General features: G+C 53.2%; 2 protein-coding genes across 9 annotated transcripts in view; one reads left to right on the top strand and one right to left on the bottom strand.

Moving 5' to 3' along the window:
* Positions 1–3,449: 3,449 nt before the first annotated feature.
* On the bottom strand, positions 3,450–25,919 carry KLHL17 (kelch like family member 17). Of its 8 annotated transcripts, none has more exons than XM_080380063.1 (12): positions 25,816–25,919; positions 15,309–15,560; positions 14,766–14,887; positions 14,073–14,294; positions 12,900–13,016; positions 11,645–11,858; positions 11,411–11,555; positions 10,645–10,812; positions 10,201–10,289; positions 9,031–9,104; positions 7,810–7,991; positions 3,450–7,146 (listed from the first exon to the last, which is right to left on the bottom strand). In XM_080380063.1, the coding sequence occupies exons 2-12, from the start codon at positions 15,517–15,519 to the stop codon at positions 6,918–6,920; spliced, it is 1,773 nt and encodes a 590-aa protein (XP_080236189.1). In that variant the 5' UTR covers positions 15,520–15,560; positions 25,816–25,919; the 3' UTR covers positions 3,450–6,917. The 8 variants fall into 8 exon arrangements, 7 of the variants coding, with proteins under 7 accessions (XP_080236189.1, XP_080236186.1, XP_080236188.1 ...); XM_080380060.1 differs by having other exon boundaries at positions 15,309–23,263; positions 25,816–25,875; XM_080380062.1 differs by lacking the exon at positions 25,816–25,919 and adding an exon at positions 21,956–25,801.
* NOC2L (NOC2 like nucleolar associated transcriptional repressor) overlaps positions 25,910–27,945 on the top strand; it is a 52,725-nt gene continuing 50,689 nt past the window's right edge. The window contains exons 1-3 of the mRNA XM_080380050.1: positions 25,910–26,012; positions 26,245–26,418; positions 27,280–27,448. Of these exons, the coding sequence (XP_080236176.1) occupies positions 25,993–26,012; positions 26,245–26,418; positions 27,280–27,448 (363 nt within the window). The 5' untranslated portion in view covers positions 25,910–25,992. The remainder of the gene's footprint in view (positions 26,013–26,244; positions 26,419–27,279; positions 27,449–27,945) is intronic.

The raw sequence follows: 27,945 nt of genomic DNA, 5'->3' as shown, positions 1-27,945 counted from the left end.
CATTTTCCCTGTGAAGAGGAATTAACCACAGAATTAAAACCCCAGCAGTGCTTAGATGCAGCAAGCGAGCACAGCACGTTAACGTTGCTTACCAGCAAACAGGACGAAGCTGAGGCCCCTAATAAGTGCATCTGGAGCGTTTTTCCAAAAGGAAATCGATCACTGTTCAGCTCGGCCAGAAGAATAAAGGATGCAGAAAGATAGTATCGGTGATTATTTAAGCATTCTCCGAGGTGTTTAACAGGCTGCACTCAAAACAGTTGTTTTAGTTAAAAAGAACCAACCTGGATTGGAGGTGAAATGAAATGCACGGTATAAAAATGTAACAAATAAAGCTAGTATAAATAGAAATGTAGGAATTATGGAAAATTGAGAAAGGAAGCAAAGACCAAAAGGAGATGTGTATGACCAGTAAAACTAAAGGGACATCTATAGAAGAAATGCTTTAAAAGGAGGCAAACCAGAGATTCCTGCCCATGGTAGGAGTCCCTTACTGCATGGAAATAGTAACAGTGAGCGGTTAATGTAAAAAGTAAATACAAAAGGTAGATGCAGAATAAATATTTCAGTTCTGTGGACTGAAAAAAACAAGCAGTACAGTCATAGGAAATAACAAAACCCTTTTCAGTCCACAGAACTGCTGGTGGCTGTTAAAAAGTATACACAAAACTTAGATGCTGTGGATTGGAAGGTCTAGAGAATTAATATTAAATATTGTTAGGAGACCTGAACAACAAAGGTCTTGGCTTACTGCTGTTCATTTCCCGTAAGTCTTGCAGGACCATGGAATTTGTGGAGAAACTGCAAATATTAATGGGAACACCAGTATTTCAATGGGTAAAGAAGATTTTCCCGGTCATTGTGGGTTTGTCAGTTGACACTGGTTCCTAGGAAAATGATGTAACAGCTGTTAGGGGGTCTGATTAACTTTAAGAATTAAAGGAGAAGAATATAATTAATACAAATCAGCTTGGGGTTATGGACATCAGATTTTGTCAAACTAATTTAATTGCTACCACATTTGAAAAAAACCCACAGATTTAGATAATATAAACAGAAATGCTGATCTAAGAAATTACATGTGATGTGACACATCTATGCAACTTTCCAGTAAAATTCCGAAACACTACAAAGACTTAAGATCCACAAACCTATTGTGGGCTGGCCAGTCAGGGAGAGTCAATAGCAACTGGGAGCAGGGACTGTTCTCTGGGAAGAGCATTTCTGCTGGTTGCTCCAGGGACCAGGTTTTGACTCCAGACTGCTTCATCTTGCTATGGCAGCAGAGAGGCTACAAGGATGCAGTGAGGTGGGTAGCGCCTGCAATGGGAACAGACCTGCAACAACCAGCTGGCAAAGAGATAACAAGAAGAGTTGCAGAGAAAGTGGCGCTAGACAAGTTGAACCTAGGAACAAGGAGGCATTTTTAACAGGAAAGGTTATTTCTTACTGGAACCACCTGCAGAGGACTGCAATGGCTTCTTCAACAAGGGATTTTTAAAACACTTGTTATCCTAGAAAATCTGTTTGAATCGAACTGGGATTTGCTATGTGAGGTCTTATGGGCGTACTGGATGTGTTAGACTCTATTTGCATCTGCCTTGTCTTGGAAGTGAAGTTACCCTGCAGTTAACAAAATCAACATATCCCCAAAGAGGCAACTGTACAGTCAGGCAACGTTTGTCCAGAGAGAGCCACTGATAACAGACATGCCATAAAATTTCTCAAAGGCCTCCACTTCTTTGACCTTTAAAAACAGCCTCTTTATCCCCCTCCCCTTTCTGTCATATAATCCACTAATGGTTCATGGCCAAGCAAAGCAACAGGACACCCCTCCAGAGGGCCCCTATCAGAAACTCTGTAATTTTTATGGCAGGGTGCTTCTGCAAGCTCTGTTCTCTTTGCACAGCTGCGAAACAACTATCCAACAGCAAAGCCACGTCCCAGCACCTCCTGGCAGAGACCAAAAATTACAGCAACAACTGTGTTTTATTCAGGAAAAGTATGATTCCTCTTAAGACCCATGGCTAACACGGTCAACATTGTGATCAGAAATGTGCCATTTCTCCAATATGTTTGTTCTAAATAAAGCTCAAAACAGTGATAAAGCTGTCCCTCTCCTGCTGTTCTTGCAGGTCTTGCAAATATGCATCATCTTGCTCACGGGGACGCCAGTGACATCAGCACAGCTGGCAGGGCCAGCTGTGACCGGTGGCTGAGGACAGTTGGCTCTCTTTGCATGCTGGGCACACAGGCTTGCTTGCAGGGCAAACCGCTCTCCCGGACTCCCATTGCTTTGCTTCCAGGAGGGCCTGAACTAGGTGGGGAAGCAGTTAGGCTCCAGACGTTGGAAAGACTTTTACAGCACAGTAGTTATTTATAGAAGCCGAAACAGAAGCAAGAGCCTAGAGAGCAGCAAGAAAGAGGACATGGCAGGGCTATAGCCAAGTCTGGCACGCCTGCTGTATTGGCATCGTGGTTTAACTGCAGGGCTTGCAGTACACATGCATGGGAAAGTGCCCTTTCAAGTCCCATGGGATGTTGCCATGCAGCTTCTCAATGCTCTTTTGACCCCGTACACTCCCACCACCGTGAAATCGGCTTAGTATTTCCCCCACAGGCAGCAGTGACTGGCAGCAGCTAGGGAAGGCAGATCTGATCTGCTGCAGAGCCTCCCCGCTGCTGAACAGGGCCAAGCAGCTACGCCTGCCCCCAGGCAACACCTGCCCCCAGGCAAGATGCACGTGGCAACTGGAGGTAAAGGAGGGTGCTTCTCATCTGGTTTTCATTTTCACTGCAGGGGAAGGCTGTCAATAGCCCTGGGAGTCCTAGGGAGACCAAACTAGAATTTAACTGTGGGAAGAGGTGTAAATCAGTCTGCCTCTAAAGCCCCTTGGGCTGGGCTTTTCCTGCTGTCTCCAACACCATCAGCATCTTTGCCCTGCTCTTTCTCTGGGGCAGGGTGAAGGCGCACAGAGCAGCGGACAGCCCCAGCACAGCACCCTCTCTGGGAATACAAAGCACCTTATCTGCAGGACCCCAATCTTCCCGGCCAGGCACCCAGCACCAGCCAGCTGCGCGTGGGGCTGGGACCTGGGCTCAAAGCCACTCCTTTTAGCTCACCTGTAGTGCAGCAGTGCCTTCAAAGCTGCCTTTGGCTCCTCTGGCCTCCTTGACCAACGTTCACAACGGCAGGGCCAGCCTGATACGGCCCCTGGATGGGTACCTGTCCCTGCTCTGCGCAAATGCCTCAAGGCCTGGAGCGGCTGCACCCAGGCAGATGAGATCTCATTGGCGGCTGCTTAGGCACAGATGTGCAGCAGCCTGCCATGCACATCCTCTGCCTCGGGCTCCTTCCCCTCCTCTGCACAGGGCAACACAGAGAGTAGCTCCCTGCCTCCACAGGAGCAGGGCCGGAGAAGTGAGAAGGAAGGATGCAGGAGGCAGGATCCAGTATTCAAGAAAATGTCTTTATTGTACATGTTGGCTTCTATTGCTTGTATCCCCTCCCCAATCCCATGTAGTGCAAAAAATTCAGAGAAACAAAGTTCCACATAAATAAGTCAGATAACTTACAGAGAAATCAAAGTGAAACGGTTTGACATGGAGTAGACCGGCTCTGCCTACCAGAAAGGCCAAGCGAACCTCTCCCCCCATGTTGGGGGGGGAAGGGCTCCTGCCTGGTCTTGCTGTCTCATGGCAGACCGACCCCGAGGTCCCTGGGCAAAACACATCAACATATATAGCCCGGAGCCACCCGCTCAGGGGTGCTCCTCAGCTGGGAAAAGCTCACATGGGAGATCACACAAATAACATCTTGGGTGAGACATCGCTAACTAAAACTGGCAGAGAAGCCACACACAGCTGACAGTTCTCCTCCCCTCAGACGGGGAACTACGCATAGACAGACAGACACAGACACACAGCCCCTCCGAGGCCTCCTCCTCGGCAAGGGCTGTGCAGCACCAGAAGCAATTCCACCCTGGAATCTCCCAGGGCAGATGCTGACACCTCGTGTCCACACAGTGTGGGTCAGGGTGCTCCAGACCCCTGCAAGCTGCTGGGGAACTATTTTGCCCTTTCCTTCCTTCTTTCTCTTTTACAGGAAAGCAGTGAGCATCTGCATAGTTAGTACATCAGAGACACAAAAGGCTCCCTCCTCCCCAGGCTTCTGCAGAACAGGCTCAGTGGTGATATTGCTCAGGACCCAGCCGGTGGGTGACAGGAGCCACACTGCCCCTTTTGCTGACCCTCGAGGCAGGACAGCACTGCACATCGTTTGTAGTGTACATTGCTGAAGATCACTGGGGCCAAGGGTGTGTGGCGCAGAACTCTCCTCAGCCTGCTGCACTGCCAGCTTCCCCCCCTGGTTTTGCCTGCCGGCCACCCCTCTAAGACAGCAGCCCCCCCTTCACACTACAGCGGCCACAGCTGGACCAGATGCCGAGCCACTGCTGTAACAACTCATGCCGTGTCTGAAATGAGCCCCGTTCCTCCCTTCAGCAGTCCCTGCGCTGCTCCTCTGTGCCCTTCGGCAGCTGGCTGGGCTGCACCGGCCTTTCACCGTTCCTCACACAGGTCCTCAGCAGGACCTTGGCATACAGGGCCAAAGCCCAGCAACAGCACCTTCCACTTCTGACACGGCTGTAGGGCTTTTGGGCTCATTCTCCTTCAAAGAGGTCCCTAGAGCCAGGGGCACCTTGAATGTGCTGGCCGATACAAGTCCAGCAGAAGACAAAAAACCTGATGTTGCTTACAGGAATGGGATGGGAAGGAGTGGGAGCTCGCCCATGCGTAGGCACACGCACGCAACAGGGCAGACGCCACCGATTTCATCGTTACTCTGAACAGAGCAGATTCATGTCACCTAGTTAGGGCAGCCCTACTGGGGTGCTGACCAGGAGGCAACCTGCACTAGCAGAGCCCAGACATTTACAGGGACCTCTGCAATACAGAGGACTGGGAGAGCTGCCAAGCTGTGACAGGCTGGGGCAGAGGCTTGACAAGTGAGAGAAGAATGAAAAGCAGATTTAGAGTCTGTTCCAAAAGCCAAAAAGGCCTCCTGAGCCTGAGGGGCCCAGACTGTTCTTGGGGAAGAGGCTGGGGGAGAAGCAGCCCAGATTTTCAGAAGCTGCTGGTAATTTCAGGTGTCCAACGTTAGGCACTGTAAGTGGGCTTGTAAGACATGCAGGCACCTGTCCAGGAGAAATCAGATTGCCATAAAAATTGTCTTAAGCTGGGGAGTCCCTGTCTCATCTCAAACTCTCCTTTCACCCCGAAAAAAAAGAGAAAAGAAGAAATCTCTAGCCACTAGAAAATTGAGGCCAACAAATACCGTAACAAGTGAAATCTGAACTCTACAAATGAGAAGAAGGGGTGGGGTGGGAAGGACAAAGGAATGAGTTCAAAACAGTTAGACCATGTTTCCAATGCTACATTTGAACACTATTGAGGTACCAGTGGTTGAGTCATTCCTATGTAACGTGGAGAACACCTGATAATATGTCTCAGTTCAAGGCTCATACATGCACCCTACAGCATATGCATTGAAAACACCACCCAAGAAGTTCCATGGCACAGGTGGGTCTAGGCCAGACCTGTGACTTACAGTACTAATTTATCAACCTTTACTTCATTAAAGTGGTTGCTTAATTGCCAGGGAGTCACTAATTGCAAATGGTCCCTTCCATGCTGTTTTCACTGTAAATACAGTATCTCACACACGCACACACCCCCACACATCTATAGAGAACATCTTCCAGGACACAGTCATCATCTCATCAACAAATGAGAAAGCAATTGCATCCCTTCTGCTGCCTTAAAAGCAGATGGGATGGGGAATACAAGAACAGTGTAAAAAATAAAGGGCTATGAAGTAATTAAAAATTAAAATATTAGCATTCAAATAAAAAAGGCAAAAAATTAACAATAAAAAAAAGTAATGCCAGGCAATCCTCATTTAGAAGGCTAGACTGTCCTTGTTTAAGAACCAATACCTTTCCATAAACTCAGAATCTGCTCTGCAGAGAGGAACAGCAAACAGGCTGCTCTGTTCCCAGCCAAACTGTGAACCAGGACCACGTGCAGGGAGTAGGCAGCCGCACAGTCATTTGAACCTGGGACAGCAATGGCATGGATGCAAACAAGGTCATTCAACCCATCTGCCTGGCTGGGGACTCCCCAGAGCAATGGTCAGCTGGGATCTTAGTGAATGAGGTGGGGCCAGCTGAGTATGGAGATGCTGGAGGGTTCAGGATGCTGCATCCAATTTTGTCTCCAAACCTCACCTCCTCCAGACGCTGTCCGTAGCTGGGCTTCTTTTGTTTGTGTATTTTAAGGCATCAATTAGACACCATTGAGAACCTTACAGTGGCCTCAGAGTCTTTAACAGTGCACAATAGGCTTGGTAAAGAGTTTGGCTACAGTGACATTCAGAGGAGCAGATGCACATTCAGCCATGTCCCTGTGAGGAGTGCTGTCCACCTCTGCCACCCCACTGGACTCCTGGAAGCCTCCAAGGCTGGCTGTGCTCATATGTGTGGCACCGGCTGGATCACGTGAATCCAAGAAGCAGCAATGGTTTAAAGTTTCCCCTCCCCAAAGAAAATATACGCCCTTTGGGTGAGTGGTGAGATGAGTCTGAACAGAGCAGAGAGCATCCCCTCTCCTCGCCCTCTACAAGGAGGGTGCTCGTCCAGGAAGCACATTTCTAACTGCTGTAGTCGTGCTGATCCGATGTGTGCACCAGGAGTGGGGATAGCTCCGGGGGTCTGCAGGAGTGCTGGGGCTGGAGGCAGCAGCCGGTACCTTCACTCTCCTCCTACAGTGAGCGGCTGCCCCGCGGGGCGGGCCATGCTGGCCTAGCACTCCGCCAGGCACCCCTGTCCCCTTGAGGTAAGGTAGATCCTGACTCTTTGTCAAAGGCTTGTCGAAGACACTGACAAGGTGGGCGAGGAGGGGGGCGGGAAGTTGAGGAGTTCCAGCACAGCCACCCCCACGCTGCTGCGGCGTGTGAACATGCACGAGGCTGCTACCCACTTGTTGGTACGGGGGTTGTACTTCTCAATGGAGTTGAGGCTGGAGCTCCCATCGTTGCCACCCACTGCATACAGCCACCCATCCATGGCCACCAGGTCGTGGGTGCTCCTGGAATGACCATGAAAAGACCACAGGGGTGTGAGGCTCGAACACGGTGTATGTGGGGCATTAGGGGAGCTCAGCACCTCAGAGGAACTGGCCAGAGCTCTGTCATCCCACAAAAGGGAGTGTCCAGCCTCACAAATGCCCAGTGAAAATGAACTACTGGTGCTCCGTCAGTCAGTGGCAGAGTGCAATATAGAGCCTCAGATCTTCCTCTTCACTCCAATACCCTCCTCCTGCTAGAGGAGGACCACCTCTAAGTAACAGGCCCTAGGAGCCTAAAATCCTTGGACTTCCAAGCCTTAAATCCTCCCACAGCCCAGCTACATGGCCTCAGCTAGCTGTACCACCTGATTCTTTATGGCCACAGAGACTGCCGAGAATAAATCCCTTTGCAGAAAGTGCCTGCTGCAGAATGTCCCTGCTCTGCCCTCCTGGCACATGCGTACCAGTCCCTCGCAGTGCAGCAGGGAGTGTTGGCTGCCTTTGTGCAGGCAGCACAGAGCCAGCCAACTGCAGCATTAGCCAAGCCCTGGGGCATGGTCTGCATTAAATGGTTTGCAGCGCCAAGCATGGCAGGGCTCTCGGTGAAATGGGATCCCTGTTCCTGACTGCAGGAGCTGAAGCTCCCCTGCAGCTCGGGACTGTGGCAGTGGCAGAGCTCCTTACCTACGGATGTTCATGGGTGCCACGCTCTCCCATGTGTTGGTTTTGGGGTTGTAGCGCTCAACAGAGTTAAGGCAGCTGGTCCCATCGTTGCCACCAGCCACATAGAGCATCCCCTCCAGCACGGCCACTCCTGCACTGCTCCGGCGGCTTAGCATATTGGCAATGGGCGTCCAGGTGTTGATCTGGGAAGAGGCAACGTTTGTTTGTGAGCCAGTAATTTTCTACGTATCCCTGCCAAACCAGTCCTGTGGTAACCACACAGCTCCTCAGATAACAGTCCTTCCCCCAAAAAGACTGCTGGGGGGACCTAACTTCTCTCCTTTTGGCTCTCCAGCAGAAAAGCTGCAGGCTCCAGGAGAGGCCACTGCCGACTGGCTTGGGAAGGCACAACCACAGCTGGCAGGAGCCCTGCCAGCCCAGGGGCCTGAGCAGAGATCCCTGTGCCAGGCCACCAGTCATGTCACAGATGAACGCCAGCCCAGTCACGGGAGTTGAGCTGTATCTATTTCAAAACTGTACAAGCCACAACTGTGGCTTGACAGCTCATGAAAAACCTCCAGGACCCTCTCTGATCTTTTTGCAGTCATCTAACCTGCTCTTAATAGAGCTGAGAGATCCAAGGCCCAACACATGCCCCTAGCCTGCCACAACCCCTTCTAACTGCTCTGGATGTGCGTGCAGGGAAGGACCTCAGCTGGAAGCTGGAAAAAGCTCAGGGCACGTACCAGAGCCTTTCCTCTTCGAGAAGTTGAGCTGGCCTACAGGCAATGGGGATAGAGTGTTCTGGCAGCTGACAACCTCAAGGAGATAACCCCGAGCCTGCAGCTTTGGCTCATTTTGCTCTGGATTGCACCCCAGATATTCTGCCCTGCCAAAGAGCTGGGGAAGGGGCTGATACCCGCTCCATCTCATAGACACGCACGGTGGCTTAAGTCTTCAAGGAGGCAGGCAGGTCAGTGCTGAGCAGGCTCCTGTGGGCACACTGTCTGTTCCACTGCTGCTGCAATACATTGCTAGGAAGTGGTCTTAATCACTTTATTAATCACTTAATCACATCATAAGCTATGGCAGCTCCAAGAGACCACGCGTACCTGATCTCTCATTGTCTGCTAAGTTCTCTAGCAACTCGTGTAGCCCTCAGCTTTCTGCAGGGCCCTTTCAGGCACGCATAAGGAGGGGAGAGGGAAAAGGGTTATCAGGCATGCTCTCTCTCGTATTTACCTGGGGCTCATACTTTTCTACTGTGGCTAAGTGGGATGAGCTGTCATATCCCCCAACAGCATAGAGGTTGCCTTCTGCAAAGACAGTCACACATGCACAGGAGTTAGCTAAAGAGCACGGCCCCAGCCCCAGCACAGCCTCCCACAGCTCTTGCACAGGTATCAGCTGAGCCGCAGTGCTGCCTGCTCCCCAGGCAGCCAAGCTCCTCTCAGCAGGGCTCCCCCAGCTCCCCCTCCCCTTGCAGCAGGAGCACTGTGAAATATTCATCAGGCAATTTCTCTGCCACACTACAAGCTTCCCAAAGAGCTCGTTCGCCTGCCACTTCTTGACCTCCTCATTATGGGAGCTGCAAGTGCTCCCCACCAGAGCAATGGGTTGGTTATTTTTAGCAGCAGAGGCTGGAGCAGGGGAAGGCAATAAAGGCTGTGGCAGGCAGAGGGTATGAGCTGGTGATGGAGGGAAGGAAACCTCTGAGTCAGCACTGAGAGCTGAAACCAGAGAACAGGGCAGGGGAGAGGCACCACAGAGACACTGGGACGCTGCACAGCAGTCCCTGGGATGGTGGGGAACAGCATGCTAACCTGGCATCCCCAGGGAGGTCCAGCACCTGCTAGGGTGAAGAGTCATACTTGCATTAACCCCATAGCTGCACTAAACAATGAAGTGGTTCTCACACTGCACCCTCCTTAGGGACAGAACTCATTCAACCAAGTCAGGAGACATTGTACCTAGTGTTGTGACACCCCTGGCAGAGACAGTTTTGGCCCTGCACCACCGCTTGGATCATCACTAAAAGGACTGTCCTGCTTTTGTAATGATGGAGTAATAAGGTTATCTTTTCCTTTTTAGGGACAGGTGATCATCCACAGCCAGCCCTCTTGCTCCAAAATGGAAGAGCCACAAAGGAGCTGAGGAACAAGTTCTGGGTTCCCTCATGAGTTGCCTGCAGAATGTGATGAAACACAATTACACTAGGGAGACTGAGGAGGAGGGCAGAGGCAGAGAGCATGTCAGGACATCGCAGAGGAATGGCTGGGCTACTGGGACTCACAGCTAGGGAATCTAGGAAGAAGGGGTGGGAATTGGAACTGAATAACATGAAAAGGAACCACCAGAAATGCAAGAGACAGTCTGCACAGAAGTCAGCCAGGTCCTCATGCCATCACCCACCTAGTGTTGCCACCCGGACGTAGCGTCTCCTCGTGCTCATGGCAGCGATGGATGTCCAGGTGCCTGTCAGAGGGTCGTACCGCTCTGCGCTGCAGCAGGCAGGGACACAGGAACATAAGGTGTGACACTGGCAAAGCCCAGGTCAAAGCTCTTTGACACAGGCCCTCAGGGGCAGCTCCCAAGGAAGCTTGGGAATAGATAGGGAAAACGGAGGGAAGAACTGACAAAGGCTGTGTTCTGTTGTGACCGAGGGCTACAAAATGGGTTTTCCCCGCAAAAAACTTTGCCTGGAAGGCACTGGAAGACATAGCTGGATTGCAAGACATGTACTCTGGGGCCAGTCCATCTGTCAGGAGCAGGCCTCGTGGGCTCCCCCAGGCACCCAGCACCAAGGCCAGTGCAGGCAAGAGCAGTGGAGGAGCCTGTAGCAAGACAATCCCCTACCTGTTCAGACATGAGGCCCCATCGTACCCTCCAGCAGCATAGAGAAGCCCATGAAGCGCTGCTACACCCAGGCAGCTCCTCCTGGTGCCCATGGATACCTCAGGTTGCCAGGAATTGGTGACGGGATCGTAGGACTCCACCGTGGCCAAATCAGAGGTCCCATCGTAGCTGTAGGGAGAAAAAGGCAGAATGCGTTAAGAGCTGTGAAGCCTGGACTGCAAGTGAGGCTGCGGGCTTGTCCCGCTGTGCTAGAGACGATCAAGGGCCTAGACAGCACAGCTTTGCTGGTGTCCCTGTCACCACCCCTCTCCCCTCCCCGCTGCCCAGCTTCCTCGAGGCAGAGTGCCCCACAGCAGCTGCTGGCAGCGCAGAGCCCCGAGCAGGGCTCTCCTGGGGGTCTGCGAAGACCGCGGGTCGCAGAGCCCGGCGGGCTGGGGAGGGGGCAGGCTCTTAAGGGCCTGCAGCGTAGGGCTAAGGGAAACGGGAGGAAACAGCACAAGTCCAGGACGTAGCCACCACCAAACTGAGAACTAGCAAACTCACTGCTCCAAACTGCAGGGGCAACAGAATAGTTTTCAGTTGCTGTGCCCACAGTTAGTAACCCAGAGATAGCGGGCTGCTTTGTCCGGAGGCTGGCCCTGGGAGGTTCTGCTGGCCATCTCTGCTCCCAGAGCAGCTTTGTGCCGCTCCTGCTGCCGGCTCTGTACAGCAGGTGCCGAAGGCAGCCCTGCCAGCTCCCTGCGCACACCTCCCATGCCCTCCTTACCCGCCCACAGCATACAGCTTGTTCCCAATGGCAGCAACGCCCACTCTGGCCCTGCGAGTCGACATGGAGGCCACCATGTGCCACCGGTCCGTCCGTGTGTCATAGGCCTCACAGTCCCCATGGATGGCGAACAGGCTCCCCCCACCTGCACACGGGATGGCAAACAGAGCAAACAACAGTCCAAAGGCCCTGGGAAGGGGGTCGCACGTATGTGAGCATGTGGCAGGGCCTTACCCACAGCAAACAGCACAGTGCTGGCCCCCTCGCAACGCCGTGGCCTCGTCCTGCTGTTGCTAAGGACCCCTCTCTGCTCTGGCATGAGGTGGTACTTGAGGGCTTCGATCAGCAGGTCCTTGCACTCCGAGTGATGCCGCACCAGCAGCTCCGTGTCCACATTGCTCATGAGGAAGTCCCGGCTCAGCAGGGGCAGCCGCACACACTTCATAAGCTGAGGGGAGAGGAGTTAAACTCCACTGGCAGGGTGAGAAAGGTTTATGCCAGTGCTGCAAACCCTGGGGACCCTGGCAGGAGCCTGGACCATTAGCTTTCACGTCTTTGCAGAGCCAGGAGCCCTCAGCCTAGCCGTGACAGGTCCCACAGATTCCCACCCTGCCTGCTGCCGGTACTCACATCCTCCTCCAGATCTGATGGTACAAGTAACGATCCTCACTGCAGACACCAGTCCCATCCCACCCAGCACACCCCATGTTGCATTGCCCACAGGAGGGATGTCTGAGTGCACTCAACCAGCAAAGGTGTAGACAGAACTCCTCTACCCCTGGGGCAGGTGGAAACCCTCAGACAGAGTCTTCCTCATCCTGCCCCATCTCAGTCCCAGCCTTCGGGAGGACACCCAGGGATGCTTCCTCCCGCCGCTACCACCTTGGAAGCATGAGAGGAGCAAGACTTCAGGAAGCCAGGGCTGCTGGAGGCACCAACAGCCTCTACTGCAGTTCAGGGCTCCGTCCGTGTCAGGGCTCCATCCGTGAGAGGGTGCCCATGCCGTGCAAGCACTGGCAGCCCCACAGGAAAGGGCTTAACCATGTCTTCTCCAGTTGCACCTTTGGCAGGCAGGATCGCAGGCCCATGCTGCAAGATGCAGATGCAGGGAGGCAAAAGCATGAGCTAGAAGAAGTCCCTGCTCAAATTTGCCCCAGCTTTTAGTTTGAGGATGCATGTGAAAGCTCAGGAAGGCTGCAGGCAAGGCTGATCTCTCCTGCTGCCCACACCCTCCCCAGAGCTCTGCATGCCCAAGCTGCCAGGGGTCAGACAGGGCATCCCCCTTGGATTTGTCAATAGTTTGGACTTCACTCTAGGAGACTGAACTTTCTCAGCCACACCCTCATCTACGCCTGGACTGGAAACGGTATGGCGAGGACCTGCTTGCTGTCCTCTGGCCATCCTGCAGTTTCCATCAGCTGTGTGTCCACTCAGGCCGGGCACTCGGAGCAGGTGGGCAGAACCAGGGCATCCTCCTCAGCAGACTCACCCTGGGGACATGCTGTCTTCTGCTGTCCACATCATGTTTGACCCAGCTGAGCACAGCCCGGTATACCTCCTCCTCTGATGGCACGTTGAGGCTGTCACTAGAAATGAGGTCCAGCACCTGCAGAGTGGGGTGGAAAGGGCAAGTATTGGTTGGTATGGTTGGGAAGGAAGGGACACAATCTCACCCCCAGGTAACTGGCCCAGCAGAACAGTGCTGTCAGAGGCAGAGCCCCTGCCTCCTGTAGATGCTGGCAGATGAGGGGTGTACAGCTAGTCTCCCACTGGATGCAGAAGGACCCAAAGAGCAACCAGGTCCCCCCAAAGTAGGCAGGTGCAGCCATGTGTCTCCTCTCCTCACAGCACTGGTGGGGAGACAGCTCTGCCCTCGATCATCTTTCTTGGTTCATTCCCCCGGTTCTGTGTCTGAAGCTGCTGCAATGTCTGACACTTCCAATTAGCATCGGTGAGATCAGGCAGCCGACTCTGCTTGCACACGTCCCTTCAATATTTCATGGGATAGAGCCAGGTGCCCTGGCTGTTCCCAGCACACTCACTTCACCAGCCCAGGACTACAGAGCTGGAGCAGGTGGAGATACATACCCTCCCCTCGCTGCCACAAACCCCACTGCCCCGGGAACAGACAAAGGGAGGTGTATGCGTCCTGGTAAGGGACCATACAGGGTCAGTTGATGCAGAGAAAGGACTGGGAATGCCTCCAGGCCAGGGCCCAGCACAGTGCCCTACAGAGAGCGATGAGCCAGGGGCCATACTGGCACCATGTGAAGAGCAGCAGGAAACATTAGCTGAGCGCTGAATTAAACATCACAGGTATGTGACCAGGGCAGCCAGGACTTTTCCCTTGTGCTGTGTCCCTGGAGAGAGGGCAGTGTACCCAGAGCTCACATGGCAAGCGCCAGCAACAGCAATTATCCTCCGTGTTACCCTCCCATCCCTATTTCACATGGGATTAAGCTTACGCACAGCATTCTTCCCACATACTGTCTCTCCATTGGATGGAGAGGACCAAAGCACAGAATCTGGATACATTTTCCTGCCAAACCCTGTCCCCTCAGTGCAGGTTCCTTGGGCTCTTGACACACAGACTGTGCCTTCCAGGACAGAGCACAAAAAGCCTTGTCGCACACATACCTTCACACTCCCATCAGGACCTCACCTGTTTAAGAGGCAGCAACATGAACTCCTCCGTCTTGGACACCTCCACAAAGTGTTGGAGGACATACTTGTGTGCAGACTTGAGGAGGTCGCTGCACGAGTGCGTGTCAGCAAAACCCCGGATCCCCAGGCAGTTGGATGGGTCGAGCTGGCTGAGTAGGAACTTGCAGCAAGCATCCCGCACACCATTGAGCTGAAGCAGGCTGGCAGCAGGAAGAAGTGTCTGGCAGTGAAAAAGAACGAGGGAAAAGAGAGTTTCCAGGGCAAGGAAACCATTTTCACCCTTGTCTCACTGCAAGTCAGTAACAGAACAGGCTTACTGAGCACCTTCAGGCACACAAGCACATAAAGGACAAAGCATTCTTTGTTTCCAACAGGACTAAGCTAAAGAACAGCTGAGAAGGGCACCTGTAACTCCCCACAGGGCCAGGAAATGGCAGGAGAATGGCAGATGCTCAGGACTAGACCTGGCCATTGCATAGTGCCCCAAGGAGCCATTCCCAGCCACAGCAGTAACAGGAGCCACCCCTCTGGGCACAGGGGAGCAAATGAACTCCCTGACCACTGTTAGATGCAGATGCCATCACAAAACAACAGCTGAAAGTGTTGAGCAGAAGGAAAGAAGAGCCCCCAGGAGGCAAGTATTGTACAGAATGGCTTTGTGGAGAAGACAGATTTTGGGGTAAGCTCCTACCTGTACATTCCCCTCGCCCACCACAATCTCAGCTGTGTAAGCATATTGCACCAGCTGCTCCAGGGCCTGTGGGTCAATGTCGTGCAGAGTCACATGGGTCTGGCGGCTCTCGCTCATCTCATCTGGGGCAACACAGACATTAGACATGGACAAAGTCCCACAGCAGGATTGTCTCCCCGCAGGAAGACTTGACCATGCACGGAACAAGCCACATCCACCTCCACAGCCCCGCATGACAGCCCAGGAAGGTCTCCTGCCCAGCTCTTAATAAGGAGAAGCAGCAATATACTCTAGGGAATGGGGTCCGTGTCTGCAGGATGGGCATCAAGATACCCATGAGGGGGGTTACGAGCAAAGGGCTTCACGGAAGGGACTCAAATGGGGAACGTTACTGCACTTGCTCACAGAACTGACATACGAGCACCGCATTTCCATAGGGTAGGGTAGTGAGAATAGGGAGCAGAACAAAAGGGGGCTTGCAGAGAGGAGAGGGTTTGAAGAGCGGGAGATAACTGGCCATGGGAAAGAGAGGACACTACTTGCTTGTGAACATGGCGTGGAAGTATGGGCTGCATGACGCCAGCACCACCTTGTGGGCCTTGATCTCCTTGGTGCCCACATGGAGCACAATGTCACAGAGCAGCCCGCGTTGACGCATGCGGTTCATGCACATGAAGGCATCGTGATAGTGCCGCTTGGAGTTGTGGGAGATGCTGTGGCCATCACGGTTGAGGAGCTGCACACCCCCTTCCATGGCTGCAGGTAGTAGATGGTGTGCTTCCCTTCTCACCAGCACTGATACGGAGGAAAACCAAAGCATTACCCAGGCAGGAATAGCCCTAGCCCCAGATATTTCCCACTGTCCCCAAGTATACCTGCCATTGCTCAAAGACCCCATTCAAGAACACCTCCCACCCAACCAGCCCCTGCCAGGGAAACATCATCCGGCTCATAAACCCGTGATGGGGAGGACATAGTCTCTGGAGGAACACAAGTAATAGAAAGCGATGCTCAGACTCTTCTCAGCTGTGACACTGCTTCCCACCTGTGTTCATCTTTGGATCAAAATCCTCCTTACCTGCCTTCAGAAGGGTACTGCTCTACAACATATGCACCATCTCCAAATCTGCCTAACAAGGCACACTTCCAAGAGCAATGTTATGGACCACAGCTCTTCGAGTGGTGGCTGTTCCCTTCCAGCTTCCAGAAGATGCTAGGAGATTTGTAATGAATACATCTGCCTTCAAAAGTTCAGCTTGGAGAGCTGCTGTCTTTCCTGTGCCCACACAATTCAGAAGGATAAGGCAGTGGGCAAAGGCAGTTGCAGCACAGAGCTCTACAGTCCCAGTCCAGACTCCTGCAGACCAGGGGTTCAACTCTTCCTGCCATTTTATATTCCAAGCCCCTTTTTGGGGAGAGGCTGGGGATTCCGAGGTGGTCCGTTAGGGAATGGGAAACATGCATTTTAATATCCTGATCTCCACTTCCCTCCAGCATCCTCTACCCAGGCTCACCCAGCCTCAAGGCTGCACCAAACAGTCCTGCTCCAGCACCACAGACTCCTGTTCAGCGCTGGCCTAGCAGGTGATCTGGGCAACACAGAGCTCCTAGACCTCCCTGGAAGCATCCCAGCTGAGACCCTGGCTGTCCTTCAAGGGGTAACTTTGAACCTCAGGTAGTTTTGGTTTGACAAGGCTGACAGAAGAAATGGACAGCAAAGATCAGTGATGCTGATCAGGCCACTGGGACCCAATGCAGAACTCAGTCTGCATGCACACCTACACGCCACTGAGCATGGAGTGGGACAGTCCTTCCACACAATCTGGGACAGCCCCGGCAGGGAACAGCAGTATGAACTTGATCGGCTTGTAGAACTCAAACATTGCCTAAATCAAGGAATAAGGGCATTTATTTGCGCAAAGATATTTTCTCTTTCCATTCTGTTTGCATCTAGGCTGCTCATGGTGTTTTGAAAGGCGTCTGACTGTCCCCCTGCAGCAGCACCAGAAGGAGAGGTGGGAGAATGAAGAGAGGATGACTGAGCAGCAGGAGCAAGGAGGAGGAGGAAGCAGGAGAAAAAGGCAGCTTGAAGAAAAAAAAGCCCGTGTGCTGCACTCGTGCGCCTACCCCCGCATCCCTGCGGTGAGAGAATCCCCTCAGTCTCTGTGCTCCTCACGACACCTACACATTGCCAGCCGTGCCGAGCCTAAAAATAGAAATCTACCATGCTGTACCGGCTCAGCCCCCAATGCAGCTATCTATTCGTTTTTAAATAGCAATTGTAACATGTACTAGAGTCTGGGGGAGGAAAAAAGATGAATAAACATCTTTCCTGAGCAGGAGAGAAGCCTGCAATGCCCTCTTCTATTTGTATCATCCCACGTGATACGAGATTCCTCATTTCACTGTCAGCAGGGAAGACGCACAGGCACACAACAAAGGCAACACCTGTTGATGCTTTCCAGTAATGAGTAGGATGCTATTGTGCCCTTGACAGGAAAGAAGAAACCCTGAGCTAACTGGCCCTCTCTTCCAACACCCCTCAGCTGAGCTTTTCAGAAAGCTGCCACATCTCTAGGGCACCCTCAGTGTGTTAATTCACGTGCATGGACACTGCTGGATGAGAGCTGCCTGCACAAAAGCGGTTTATAATTGTTAGCATCTCTACCTGGGCTCAAGAGCTCCTTTCCCAGATCTGGTTCAGTGGCACAGACAGTGCCTTCTTGCTTTTACTCCTCTCCCTAGCTGCAAGCCTGAGGGTCTTCCAGACCTGCTTGAGCTGGTTTACCTTTTTAATGCACTGCTGAGGCATACTTCTCCCCATCAGTATTTAATCATGCCCCAGCTCTAATTGAGGGCACTCACACCACCTGTTCTGGGTGCTGGTAGCCAGGGACAGGAGCTCCCAGCTCCACAGTGGTGGGAGGACCCGGGGGGGACAACATAGGACAGGACAGAAGAGCAGGAAAAAGATGGGATTGCTTCTCCTTGTGCTCTTGGAGACTTCTGAGGAAAGGTTTGCCACCCCAGCCAGGCAGGGGGAGCACACAACTCCGCTCCAGCGGTCAGGGGAGAGACACAGAGAGCAGACCAGACTGAAGGTTGCTGTAGCCAATGCACTGGCATCACAGTAATCAAACACATTTCCAAAGAGGGTCCGAAGTGCTGGGCTCTCTTCCCAGCCCTGCCACTGAGTCATTGCACAACTCTGAAGAAGTGCAAATGCAGAGTGACAAGGGTGACATCATCTTTCCTTGCAATGATTCCCCTGGCGAAGGGGTAGAGACCAGCTATTGCTCACTCCCTCTCCACCCACACCACCCTACTGTCACAGCAAGGGATGGCATGCACCTCACAGAGCTCTGAAGGGCTGGTGCCTCCCTCACCCACACCGCTGTGCGGCACCCTGAGCTCCACCACCACGTCACTGTCTCTGATGTGACCAAGCAGGGAGCAGGGCCAAAGGGAGATGCCATCCCAGTCACCGCACTGCCACCAGGCTCCCAAGAGCATCCACACACCAGGGGACAGCCCACAGCTGACCTGACGCACAGGCAGCCTGAACCAGCTCTGCTTGATGGTTTTTCACTACAGCTTCAGCCGTCCCTCCCTCAAAGAGCAGCTCACTCACCCACCTTGGGAAAAGGTCACCCTTCCAAAGCACAGGGAGCGCTGCCATGGGTCTGGCCTGAGGTTTGCCATGGGTACAGCCCCTTCAGTCCCACTTCCCAGTGTCCCCTCTAATCTGCAATAACTTGTTCCCACCAGAACTCTTTTGCTTTAATGGATCAGAATATGATCAGTGGGGAAAAAGGGAAAGGACACCCCACTGCTGCTTGTGCTGCTCCCCGTGCCCAAACTCTCAGCTTCATTGGCAGCACTGAATACTCCTTATTTCCTTGTAAAACTTCATTCCCAGGAAATGAAAGTCTATGAGCACCGCTAAGATATAATTAATGAGGAACAGTGCCTGGACCTCAAGAGACAGTAAAGCAGTGTCCAGAGCTCCAGCGGGGGGAAGTAAATACAAGCCCACTTTTGTGGAGCATGCAGCAGCATGAATGCACGTGTTACGCATCAGCTATAATGGATGCGGTGGTTGACTTGTAATAACTCTTAGGTTATGACAAAAAAAAGAAGGCGTTTGTTTGGCCTCTATGCAACAGAGCGTGGCCATGCATAACAGCTCTGTTAATTAATGCAAATGATCCCTGCCCAAAGGGAGGTCTGTTCTCTTTGCACAAAAAAACATATTTTGCTGAGAGTGAAAAGAAGCATGCTGAGCAATAAACAGGGAACAGAGTATCCTCCAGGGAAAAGTTCAGAGCCTGCCCTTTCCCCAGGAAGGCCCTGGAGAATGGCTTTTTGTTGACAGCCTGGATGGAGATTTTGTGTCTGCCAGGCTGGCTAGGAGACTGCAAAGACACATCCTGTACAGCTGGTCAGATGTTGGGGATGAGTCTTTGCTGTGGATAAGGTGACATCCCCTACTGTAAGGCGTGACATGCCCTAAGTCCTGACATACATTCATGCTTAAATCCATCACTTCCATGTGTGCCCTATCCCTATGCTGATATTCCGGCACCTCTTTTCTGGTAAACCAGCTACAAAGCCCTGCTTTGTGCACAGCACTGCATCTCCCACAGAAGGCTGCCATTAGACCTTCAGGATAAGACATCAAGTCCTTGCTGGCACTCACCTCTATCCCAGCATGTCACAGCGCTAACAGAGCAAAGGGCAGCACTAACAAGGTCAATAAGGTAGCACCGTGTTGCCAGTTCCCCTTTCAGAGGAGCAGTTTTCCCCCCCTTCTTGGTGCTGGGGTTCTGTCTCCCAGGCACAAAGTCCTTTTCTTGCCTGCAGACCTCCTCTGGCTCTGTCCCCAGGCAGGAAGGGGCTGCTGGAGGTGCTACTCTGTTGTGCCCTGCAGCTTCAGATCTCTATTCCGGGTGGTGGAGCCAAAGCAGTGCCTTCCACAACAGCACAGCAGAACTCATCCTGGGGCCGAGCAACAGCACAGACACCTGGGGAAGAAGGAGCTTGACAGTAGAGTCACAGGCAGGAATCGCTGCTTCCAAGTGCATCTCCATCTCCCCCACACTAGAAATCAGAATTCTGATTTTTAACCCCTCTAAGAGGAGTCACAGGCCATTTGCTGGTAAGTAGCCTCGGGCAATTCAGCACTCTCCCAAAGAACTGAAACACGAAATACACATTAAAGATCAGGGCAGGACTAGACTGGGGCAGCCTAAGGGGGGGACAGGCAAGAGCCCCTGCCCAGCTGTGTGTGGGGGTGTGCATACAAGGACAAATAGCTTCTTTTCTCCTGGGAGCAGGGCTGGGAAGAAGATGTGCTCCTGTGTTCCTGCAGACTCTTCCTTCCCGTCACCAGCCAAGGGACACAAACAGCTGAGCTGGCAGTAACAATAGCTGCTGTTATGCTGTTGCAAAGTAAGACCACTCATACAGCTCATACCAGCATCCAGAGATGCAGCCGAGTACACCACAGGCCTGCAAATTTTCACCTTACTGCTTTGTGGAGGCCCCATTAATTTGGCTGAGCTACCCCTTTTGTTGAACCCTGTCCGTGGCTCTGAAGCCGATGTCTAACAAGAAGCTTTAAACTACCAGATGACTAGCAGTATTTTTGCATCAGTAATCCTCCTGCAGCAGGCATATCTAAGACACCAGGGCTGCTGTCTTCATAAGCTACAGCAGACATACGCTGCCCTTACACCTTTAACTTGGGTATTCTAAATTCTTGCTTCTTTCAGAGGGCTTAGCACTGCCCATCACAAAATACATTGCATTCTTACCTTTCCTGCTCCCTTCCCCACAGCAAACACAAAGAGGATTGGAAATCATCCAGTTGTCTAAATCCAGGACTCAGATGCAGAGCAGCCACTAAATTGAGGAATTGTCCCCACCAGGACTTGTCCCATCAGCACCACTGATACAGACAGATGACTCTGTCCCCTCAACACAACACTTAGGGGTTCAGTCCCTTCTCAGCCCCTGTAGCACTTTACCTGCATCCAGGGAAATCAGACACTGACAGCATGCAGCAGCTCACATTCAATCTTTCTAATACAAGGTTAACTGTGCATTCAGCCTAGAAGAGCCAGCAATTGTGAGGAAGCAGAGGGACCTAATGGTTCAGGACCAGCAAGTGAACTAGAGGCTCTGAACTACTCCGAGCTACTGTGAAGGCTGATTTAGAGCTGCACCTATACAGAGGTCAGGACTGCAAATACTGATGGAAATGTGCCTTAATGTGGCAATGGGAGCTGTCATTCCTGACACCAGCTCTGCCTTCAGAGGCAGCAGTAGGGACAGTAGAATTAGGAAGCTGACAGCAGACTGCTAGACTGAGGACTCTGACACCTTGCACCCCTTTGCTACCTCCTGATGGACACAACGGAGGACATAAGCACACCAAGAACACACAGGTGGGGTGAGCTGCAAGGAGAGGTTAGGAGCATGCACCTCAGCCCAAATGCTTCTTTCCACCTGCTCTCCTCTCTTTTCTGCTCCCACTGCCAGCACTGCCCCTGACCACATTTGCCTTCTATTCCCCAAGCCCCCTTGCTATGGACGGGAGGGTGAGGTGAGCGCTGCTCCTGCTGATCAGTGGAATTAATCTGCTCCGAGCTAGCCTCAAGGCAGCACAGGGCACCGCAGACAGAGCTGAGTCTGCAGGACTGAGAATCCCCAGCTCTCAGTAGGGTTTGGGTTTTTTTAATGAATTAGGCATAACTGACACGCACTGAATCCTCCTGTCTAGACATCTGCAGAGAAGTGACAAGCTGCCAGAGAGGATGTGGAGCCTCAGCAAGGGGGTGGGGAGGACGAAGAAAAACTGCACACAGTTGCCAGCTCTACAGCACAGAGACAGCACTGGCTTCAGGCAAGAAGGGCACTCAGCACATTGACCTAGTCAGTGTCTTTCAGCAACTCAGTGGGTTGTAATCAATCGGCTCTGGTGCACACAGAAGGTTGGAGGTCTTTTCTAATTAAAGCCTCTTTCCCCATTACTCCTGGGGAGTTTTGTTTGGAAACTCAGCTCAGAGTGGCTCTCAATCATGCCCGCTCACGCTCAGAAGTGCTTTAGCTGAGAGGGCAGGGAGCACAAGGCCTCAGTGCCTGCATTGGGACATTCCCACACCTGAAAGAGATCAAGGGTATCAAACCTGCTTAGTGCCTCTCTGCGTACACAGTCTTCTCCCTCTCACACACACTTTGCACAGGCAGCAACTCTTCCTGCAGACATCTTCAAATTCAGCTTTTGCCTTCAGTATTTTGCACTCGGAGGATCACAGCATCTCCAAGCAGGACTCCATGGTTGAGGGATGTAGAGGCATCTGTGCTAACATTTGGGTCATTAAATAATTGGTTCTAAGCGTCAGGACCCAAACAGGTTTGGGACTGCCAAATTCCCAGTTTAGGGAGAAACAAGAAATGGAAACTAATTCAGGCCTTGAGATGCTCAGCAAAATGTGCAGGTCTCCAGATGCACTGGGATTAGACAGTGGTTCCTACACTCCACCACAAAGTGCACCAAAATACAAGCACAAGGAGGCCTTTGCCTCAGCCAAGGACTGGAAATATGGGTCACGTCTCAATTCCCCCTTCCCAGTGTCTCCCTGCAGACACAGGAGAGGAGCTACCGTTGCAACCAGTGCTATTTTATGGCACAAGCAGTGCCAAACCTCTACATGTCAGCATCAAGCAAGTCTCCTCTCCAGGCAGCAGAGTGATAGTTAACAGCTTCAGCTGTGCTACCCATCACTGTGGTATTCCTAATCTCCCTCTAGTCTTCACCATGACAGACGTCTCTGTGCCCAGCTCATTTTTCAGACAGGTAAACTGACAGATGAGAGTGCTCAGGTCATTGGAGGCAGTCTGTATCAGAGGATCTCGATATTCCTGGCTCGTAAATTTGCCCAGGAGCTCCCTCTCTGCAACATCCTTGGCCAGCAGCTACTCCAAGAGGGACTGTGCCCTTTACCTGTCCGCTGTGCAAGGTGATGGTGTCTTGAATAGGTGGCAGCAGGCCAGCTCAGAACAGGTCGCTACCACTCAGCAATGCCCTGACGTCAAATGAGTGGGATGAATTCGGTGAGACTCAGCACGAGCTACTGCTCAGCTTCTAAAGGAAAACTTGACTCCATGATGTGAGGCAGCGTGGCCTACAGGCTCTGGACGAGCAGATCTTTTACAAACGGGTAAGCCAGGGAACAATGCTAGTGCCGATGCCCTGAGAAGCACTGCTCACAAGTGATTCTCTGAACCAGGAGGTCACCAGCTGCACTTGTCCTCATCCATTTTGCAGAAACTGCGTGGCCCACGCCATGTGTATGGACAGCTTACAAAGCCTCCTGCCAGCTTCAGTCATAGCGTGGGTTGGCAATGTAGACGTACTGGACCACATAAGCAGAATGTGCTTCCTCTTCCAAACAAGCCCAGTGCTTCACTTCACACTGTGGAGCAGCGGGAACCTGTTTTCAAGCCAGAAAATGATTAAGAGAATTCCCTCACATCTTCTTGCAGGCAGCAGCACAGGCCACATACATGAAAACTGAGATATTTGGAGCATGTGACGTAATGGCCTTGAGTTTGCTGGTACACTGGGGGCTCGCCGAGGCCAGCGGGTCCCAGACCCTGGGAATTTCAGCTGAAGGAGCTGTCCCTGAGGAGTCATATCCTTTAGAGGAGGTAATGTGCTTTGTAGCCAGTTCTGGCAGGCCAGGTAGAAAGGGTGAAGCCTCTCAAGCCTACCAAGCCCAGCTTGCCTAAGGGTTCGGAGGCAAAGCTCCAGCACCTGAGAAAATGCAGAAGCCAACACTGAGACTTTCAGCGTGGCTGTTTGATTTTTTTTTTTTTTTTGAGCTGCTGAACCTGAAATGCAGCAAAGCAAAACCTGAACCCAAAAAAGTCTCCCCACCAGATCTCCAGTCTTTGGAGCACACCTGCCTTGACGTTCACATGCCACTCCATCTACAGAGACCCAGACTGGTGCCGATGAGAGCAAAGCTGGACGGCCACCAGACAGGCTGGCAGCACAAAGAGGTTCCATTGCCACCCTCACCAAGCTGACCTTAGCTGACAGAAAGCATAAGGGACCATCCTAGCTACCCAAGATGCCAAGGAGTGACTCCATTTGGATCCTAGACTATAAAGCCAAGAGAGCAGGTGACTGCTCCATCTGCCAGCTCCTGGTCCACTCTGAGTTAGATTTTACTGTGATTCATGAATTAGTCAGTTCTCAGGAAGGAAACTCAGATCTTTACACCCAAGATCCTTACGAGTCTTACTCACTGCCATGATGAATAAAGTATTTCCAGCAGATGCTTGTGGGCCAGGAGAGAAACTTGGGGTGCACAGGGGAAAGATTCCACAGAGACGTTTGCTTGGCTGTAGCGATCATAACCAAAGTACATTCAAGTGTCAGCGAGCCACAAAACAGCGAACTCGTAACAAACCAGCACTCCTGGTGCAAAACGCTAGCACACAGACACCCCAAATGTGTTGTGTAGGCCCCATCCCTCCTCCCATCCTTAAATGCAGCTTCTGCCTTCGGACCATCCATACTGAGAAAGGGCAGCAGCTCCACGAGACTCATTTGAGCTGTATCCTGTCCTAGGGGCAAGAAATTACCTGCAGCAGCCTAGCGCACCTGCAGACTGTCAGGACCAAAAAAGCACCTGAACATCCACATGTTGCTGAATCACTCCCGAACTAACCCTCCCTCCCTGTGGTCTCCAGCAACAGAGCGTGCCCCGAGACAGCGCTCATCGGACAGTAGCCCCTGAAGTCAGAGAAGAGCAGGCTTCCTTTACAAAGCAACTCCATAGAAGCGCAGCCACCGTTTCTGCAGTTTTCTGGCTTGGCACAAAAGCCTGGTCAGTCAGTGGCTGTGTACTGACGCACAGAGCGCGGGGACTGCCACCCAGCCGCTGTGTTTCTGTCTTGTTGTAGGGCAGCCGAGGCTGCAGGGCCAGCGCTCCTCAGGGAGGGAGGCATTTGCTCAGCCAGCAGAACCAGACCAGCTGCCTGCCCCAGCCTGATGCTCCCCAGGACCACCACCGCCAACAGAGATGCTGTAGCTCAAGGAGAGCCCTCTGCCCTCACAGCCACTGCAGAGGCCAGAATAAAGCTGCCTCCCGCTTCCCCCCCGTCATGCTATCAGAAAACCTGAGGCGACATTTCTCCCTGTGCCCTTCAGCTCCCCCACAGCCAACGATACCGAGCAGCCCGGGTGCTTCCACCAAGGGGGAGTAAAACCGCGATGCCAGAACCTCCCTGCGGCTCTCCCCGCCCCCCCGCCTCTCCAACGAGCCCCCAGCCTCTCCAAAGGCTCTGAAGCTGCGGGTTTTCCCGTTACTAAAAGGATCTCTCCGGGACTTGGCGGAGGACGGGGACACACACCGCGCTTGGCACAGCGGCCAGAGCCGCCGAGGCGCGGACACGAAGCGGCCGAGGCAGCCGGGGGCTCCTCCGGCCGCGCTGCGCCGTACTCTGGCCGGGAAACGTGCCCTCCCGGGGGGACAGGCCACCGGCAGCGCGGAGGCAGCGGCGTGGAGTGATGGAGAGCTCTGCCGGGGGATCCTCTTGCCACTGCCCCCACCCCCCGGTAACCCCTCCCGGGGCGCTCCCGCGGGGCCCGGGCGCCAGGAGAGGCAGCGGAGGGGGCGCAGGGCCGTGCCCCGGCGGTACTCACGGCTCCGGCGCAGCGGCGGCCCGGCCGGCGGGATGCTGCGGGGACCGCTCTGCCCGCACCGCCGGCCCCACGGCGCGGAGACGGGCAGGGGGCAAGTGCGCGGCTCCTCCTCGGGCCGCGGCGGGACCGGGGACAGGACCAGGGACGGGGCGGCCCCACGGCTGCGGCTTCCTCCGTCACCCGGAATAACCCCACCGCGGCGCGGAGCCGTGCGAGGGACACCCACAGCTGCGCGCCTCCCCCCCCCCCGCAGTTAAATCCCGCCGCGCACGTGCCACCGGGCTGCGGGGAAAGGGGAGCTGGCCCCGCCCCGCGCCGCCGCTCACTTACCGGGCACGGGGGCCCGGCCTGCGGGGGGTGGGGACACGCGTAACCGCTGCCCCGCTGAGGCAGCCCGCGGCCCCGCCGCCGGAGCCCGGTGGGCCGGGCGGGGGTGGGGCGGTCCCGCCCGGCCGCGCGGCACTCTGGGAGCGGAAGCGGCGGCCGCGCGGGGCTGAGGCAGGCGGCATGGCAGCTGCCGGCAAGAGGTGAGCGGCGGCTTCGCGGGCCCGGGAGGCGGCGTGGACCAGACCGCACCGCACCGCAGGCGGGGGGTCGCTGGAGGGCGGCAGCGGCGGGGCCCGCGGGGCGCTGCTGAACTGCGGTGCGGCTCGTCAGCCTCGCGCTGCCGGCCCCAAGGCCGCCGTGAGCGGGTATGTCCGGCGCTGCCGGCCCGGCTCCCCGCTGAGGTGCCCCCTTGTCCCCCTTCGCTGTCCCCAGGAGGCTTGCGGAGCTGAGCCTGGACGAGTTCCTTGCTGCCGGCTGCGAGTCGGAGCCTGACGGCGGCTCGGAGGAGGAGGAGGCGGCCCGGCCCGGCCCGGGGGCCGCGGCGCGGCGGCGCGGGGAGGCGCAGCGGGCCGGTGCGGAGGGGCGGCGGGCCCGGCCGGCGGCCAGGTGAGGGAGCGCTGTCGGCTCGGGTCACCTGGGCCGCGGCCTCGTCCGCTCCGGGGCGGCTGGGCACGCCTTCAGCGCTTGTTTGGCCGCTTGCAGTTTCTATTTCTGCGTGCTTTTATAAGTAATGGTCGGGCTTCGTTGCAGCATCTGTCAAAGAATGAGCTAGTTCTGGGAGAAGCTGGGCCAGAGGCGTCTGAAAGGGCAGTGCTCAAGGTTGCAGTGTGGTGACAGGGTACAGGACGATCAGGTTTTCTGTCGTGCTCACGTCAACTCAGTAACTGCAGTGGAGAAGAGCTTGTGTGTGCTTTCAATCTCTTACAGGGGATGTTAGAGTCAGGCAGAGTTTACTTTGTTTTTCTTCAGTTTGTGCATATTTGCTTTTGTTGAAAGACACTGTAGTGTTTGCAAGACAGAAACCTACAAAGTAGTTCTTGGGCATTGCTAGAAGCCAAAACATTTCTTTAGCACTAGGTAAGATCTTACTAAGCTTTCACTGTCAAGTTTCTCTGGCACTACAGCTTTCAGTGTTCTTTATAAAAGCTTGCAAGAGCAATTCAGAGAAATTGAAACATACTTGGGTTTTTTGTTTTGCAAGGTGTTTTCATGACCTCTGATCAGTATCCCAATACAACCTGATAGCTTGCTGTCCAGATTTCTAAATTCTGAATGAAAATAATATTTCCCGAGTCCTCTAGAGTAGCTGTTAAATGGGATCCAGAACCCTGATCAGAACCCTGGTAAATCCATCACCATTCAAATTAGCCCTAGGTATGCTTTAGTGCTCAGAAGTTGCTTGCTTTTCTTACAGCGTCAACAGAAATTTGAGCAATTAATAAATACATGTTAATTTTTGTCTACCAGGAAGAAGGGAAAGGCATCTGAACATAAGGATCAGCTCTCCCGGCTGAAGGACAAAGATCCTGAATTCTATAAGTTTTTGGAGGAAAATGATCGCACGTTGCTGAATTTTGATACTTCAGACAGTTCTGATGAGGAGGAGGCATTGCATATACCACCTGATACACTGGAGGTACTAGGCCCTATGGAATGTGGAAATCAATTATCTTAGTTACTTGCATGTTAAGTATTTGAGTTTCAGTGCAAGACCTAAGTATATTTGGGCTTATAGTGGCACAGGTGGCTGGGGAGCAGCTTCCCCAAAGATCATCTGCAGGTGTACAGGCTTGTAATCCAGAAGTCAGCTGTGGATTTGAACTGAGCATGAGGAGTTTGTTAAAGATAGTGAAAGTAGAGTCTCAGAGTGTATTTTTTCTGTGGCTTTGGTTTTGTGTTGCTTTTTCCAATGAGTTTATGATACGCTTTCTCCTTGAGGTTTCATGTTATTGCACATTACATTTATGTAGCAAAGCTGCAGGGCTTAAGTAGCTTTTCTGGATTTGTAATACATCTAATTTCATTACTGCTTTGCACGAAGTGCTGATAGCAGCATTTAATAAAATTCACTGTGCCCTGCCTTCTTCTTCAGTAGCTACTCACAAAAGAGGTGGGGCCAGAAAAGATGCCTGT

The sequence above is a fragment of the Falco punctatus genome, assembly GCF_963210335.1.
Source record: "Falco punctatus genome assembly, chromosome: 3".
NCBI classification, from domain to species: domain Eukaryota; kingdom Metazoa; phylum Chordata; class Aves; order Falconiformes; family Falconidae; genus Falco; species Falco punctatus.
The sequence above is the reverse complement of the archived record's forward strand: the minus strand, read 5'-3'. Positions and strand labels throughout refer to the sequence as shown.

Coding starts and splice junctions, on each gene's coding strand:
- KLHL17 (XM_080380060.1), bottom strand. CDS start 15,663: ATGGGGTCTTTGAGCAATGGCAGGTATACTTGGGGACAGTGGGAAATA. Junction 10,813..11,410: donor AAGCTGTATGCTGTGGGCGG/GTAAGGAGGGCA, acceptor TTCTCCCTACAG/CTACGATGGGACCTCTGATT. Junction 7,147..7,809: donor GCACCCATGAACATCCGTAG/GTAAGGAGCTCT, acceptor TGGTCATTCCAG/GAGCACCCACGACCTGGTGG.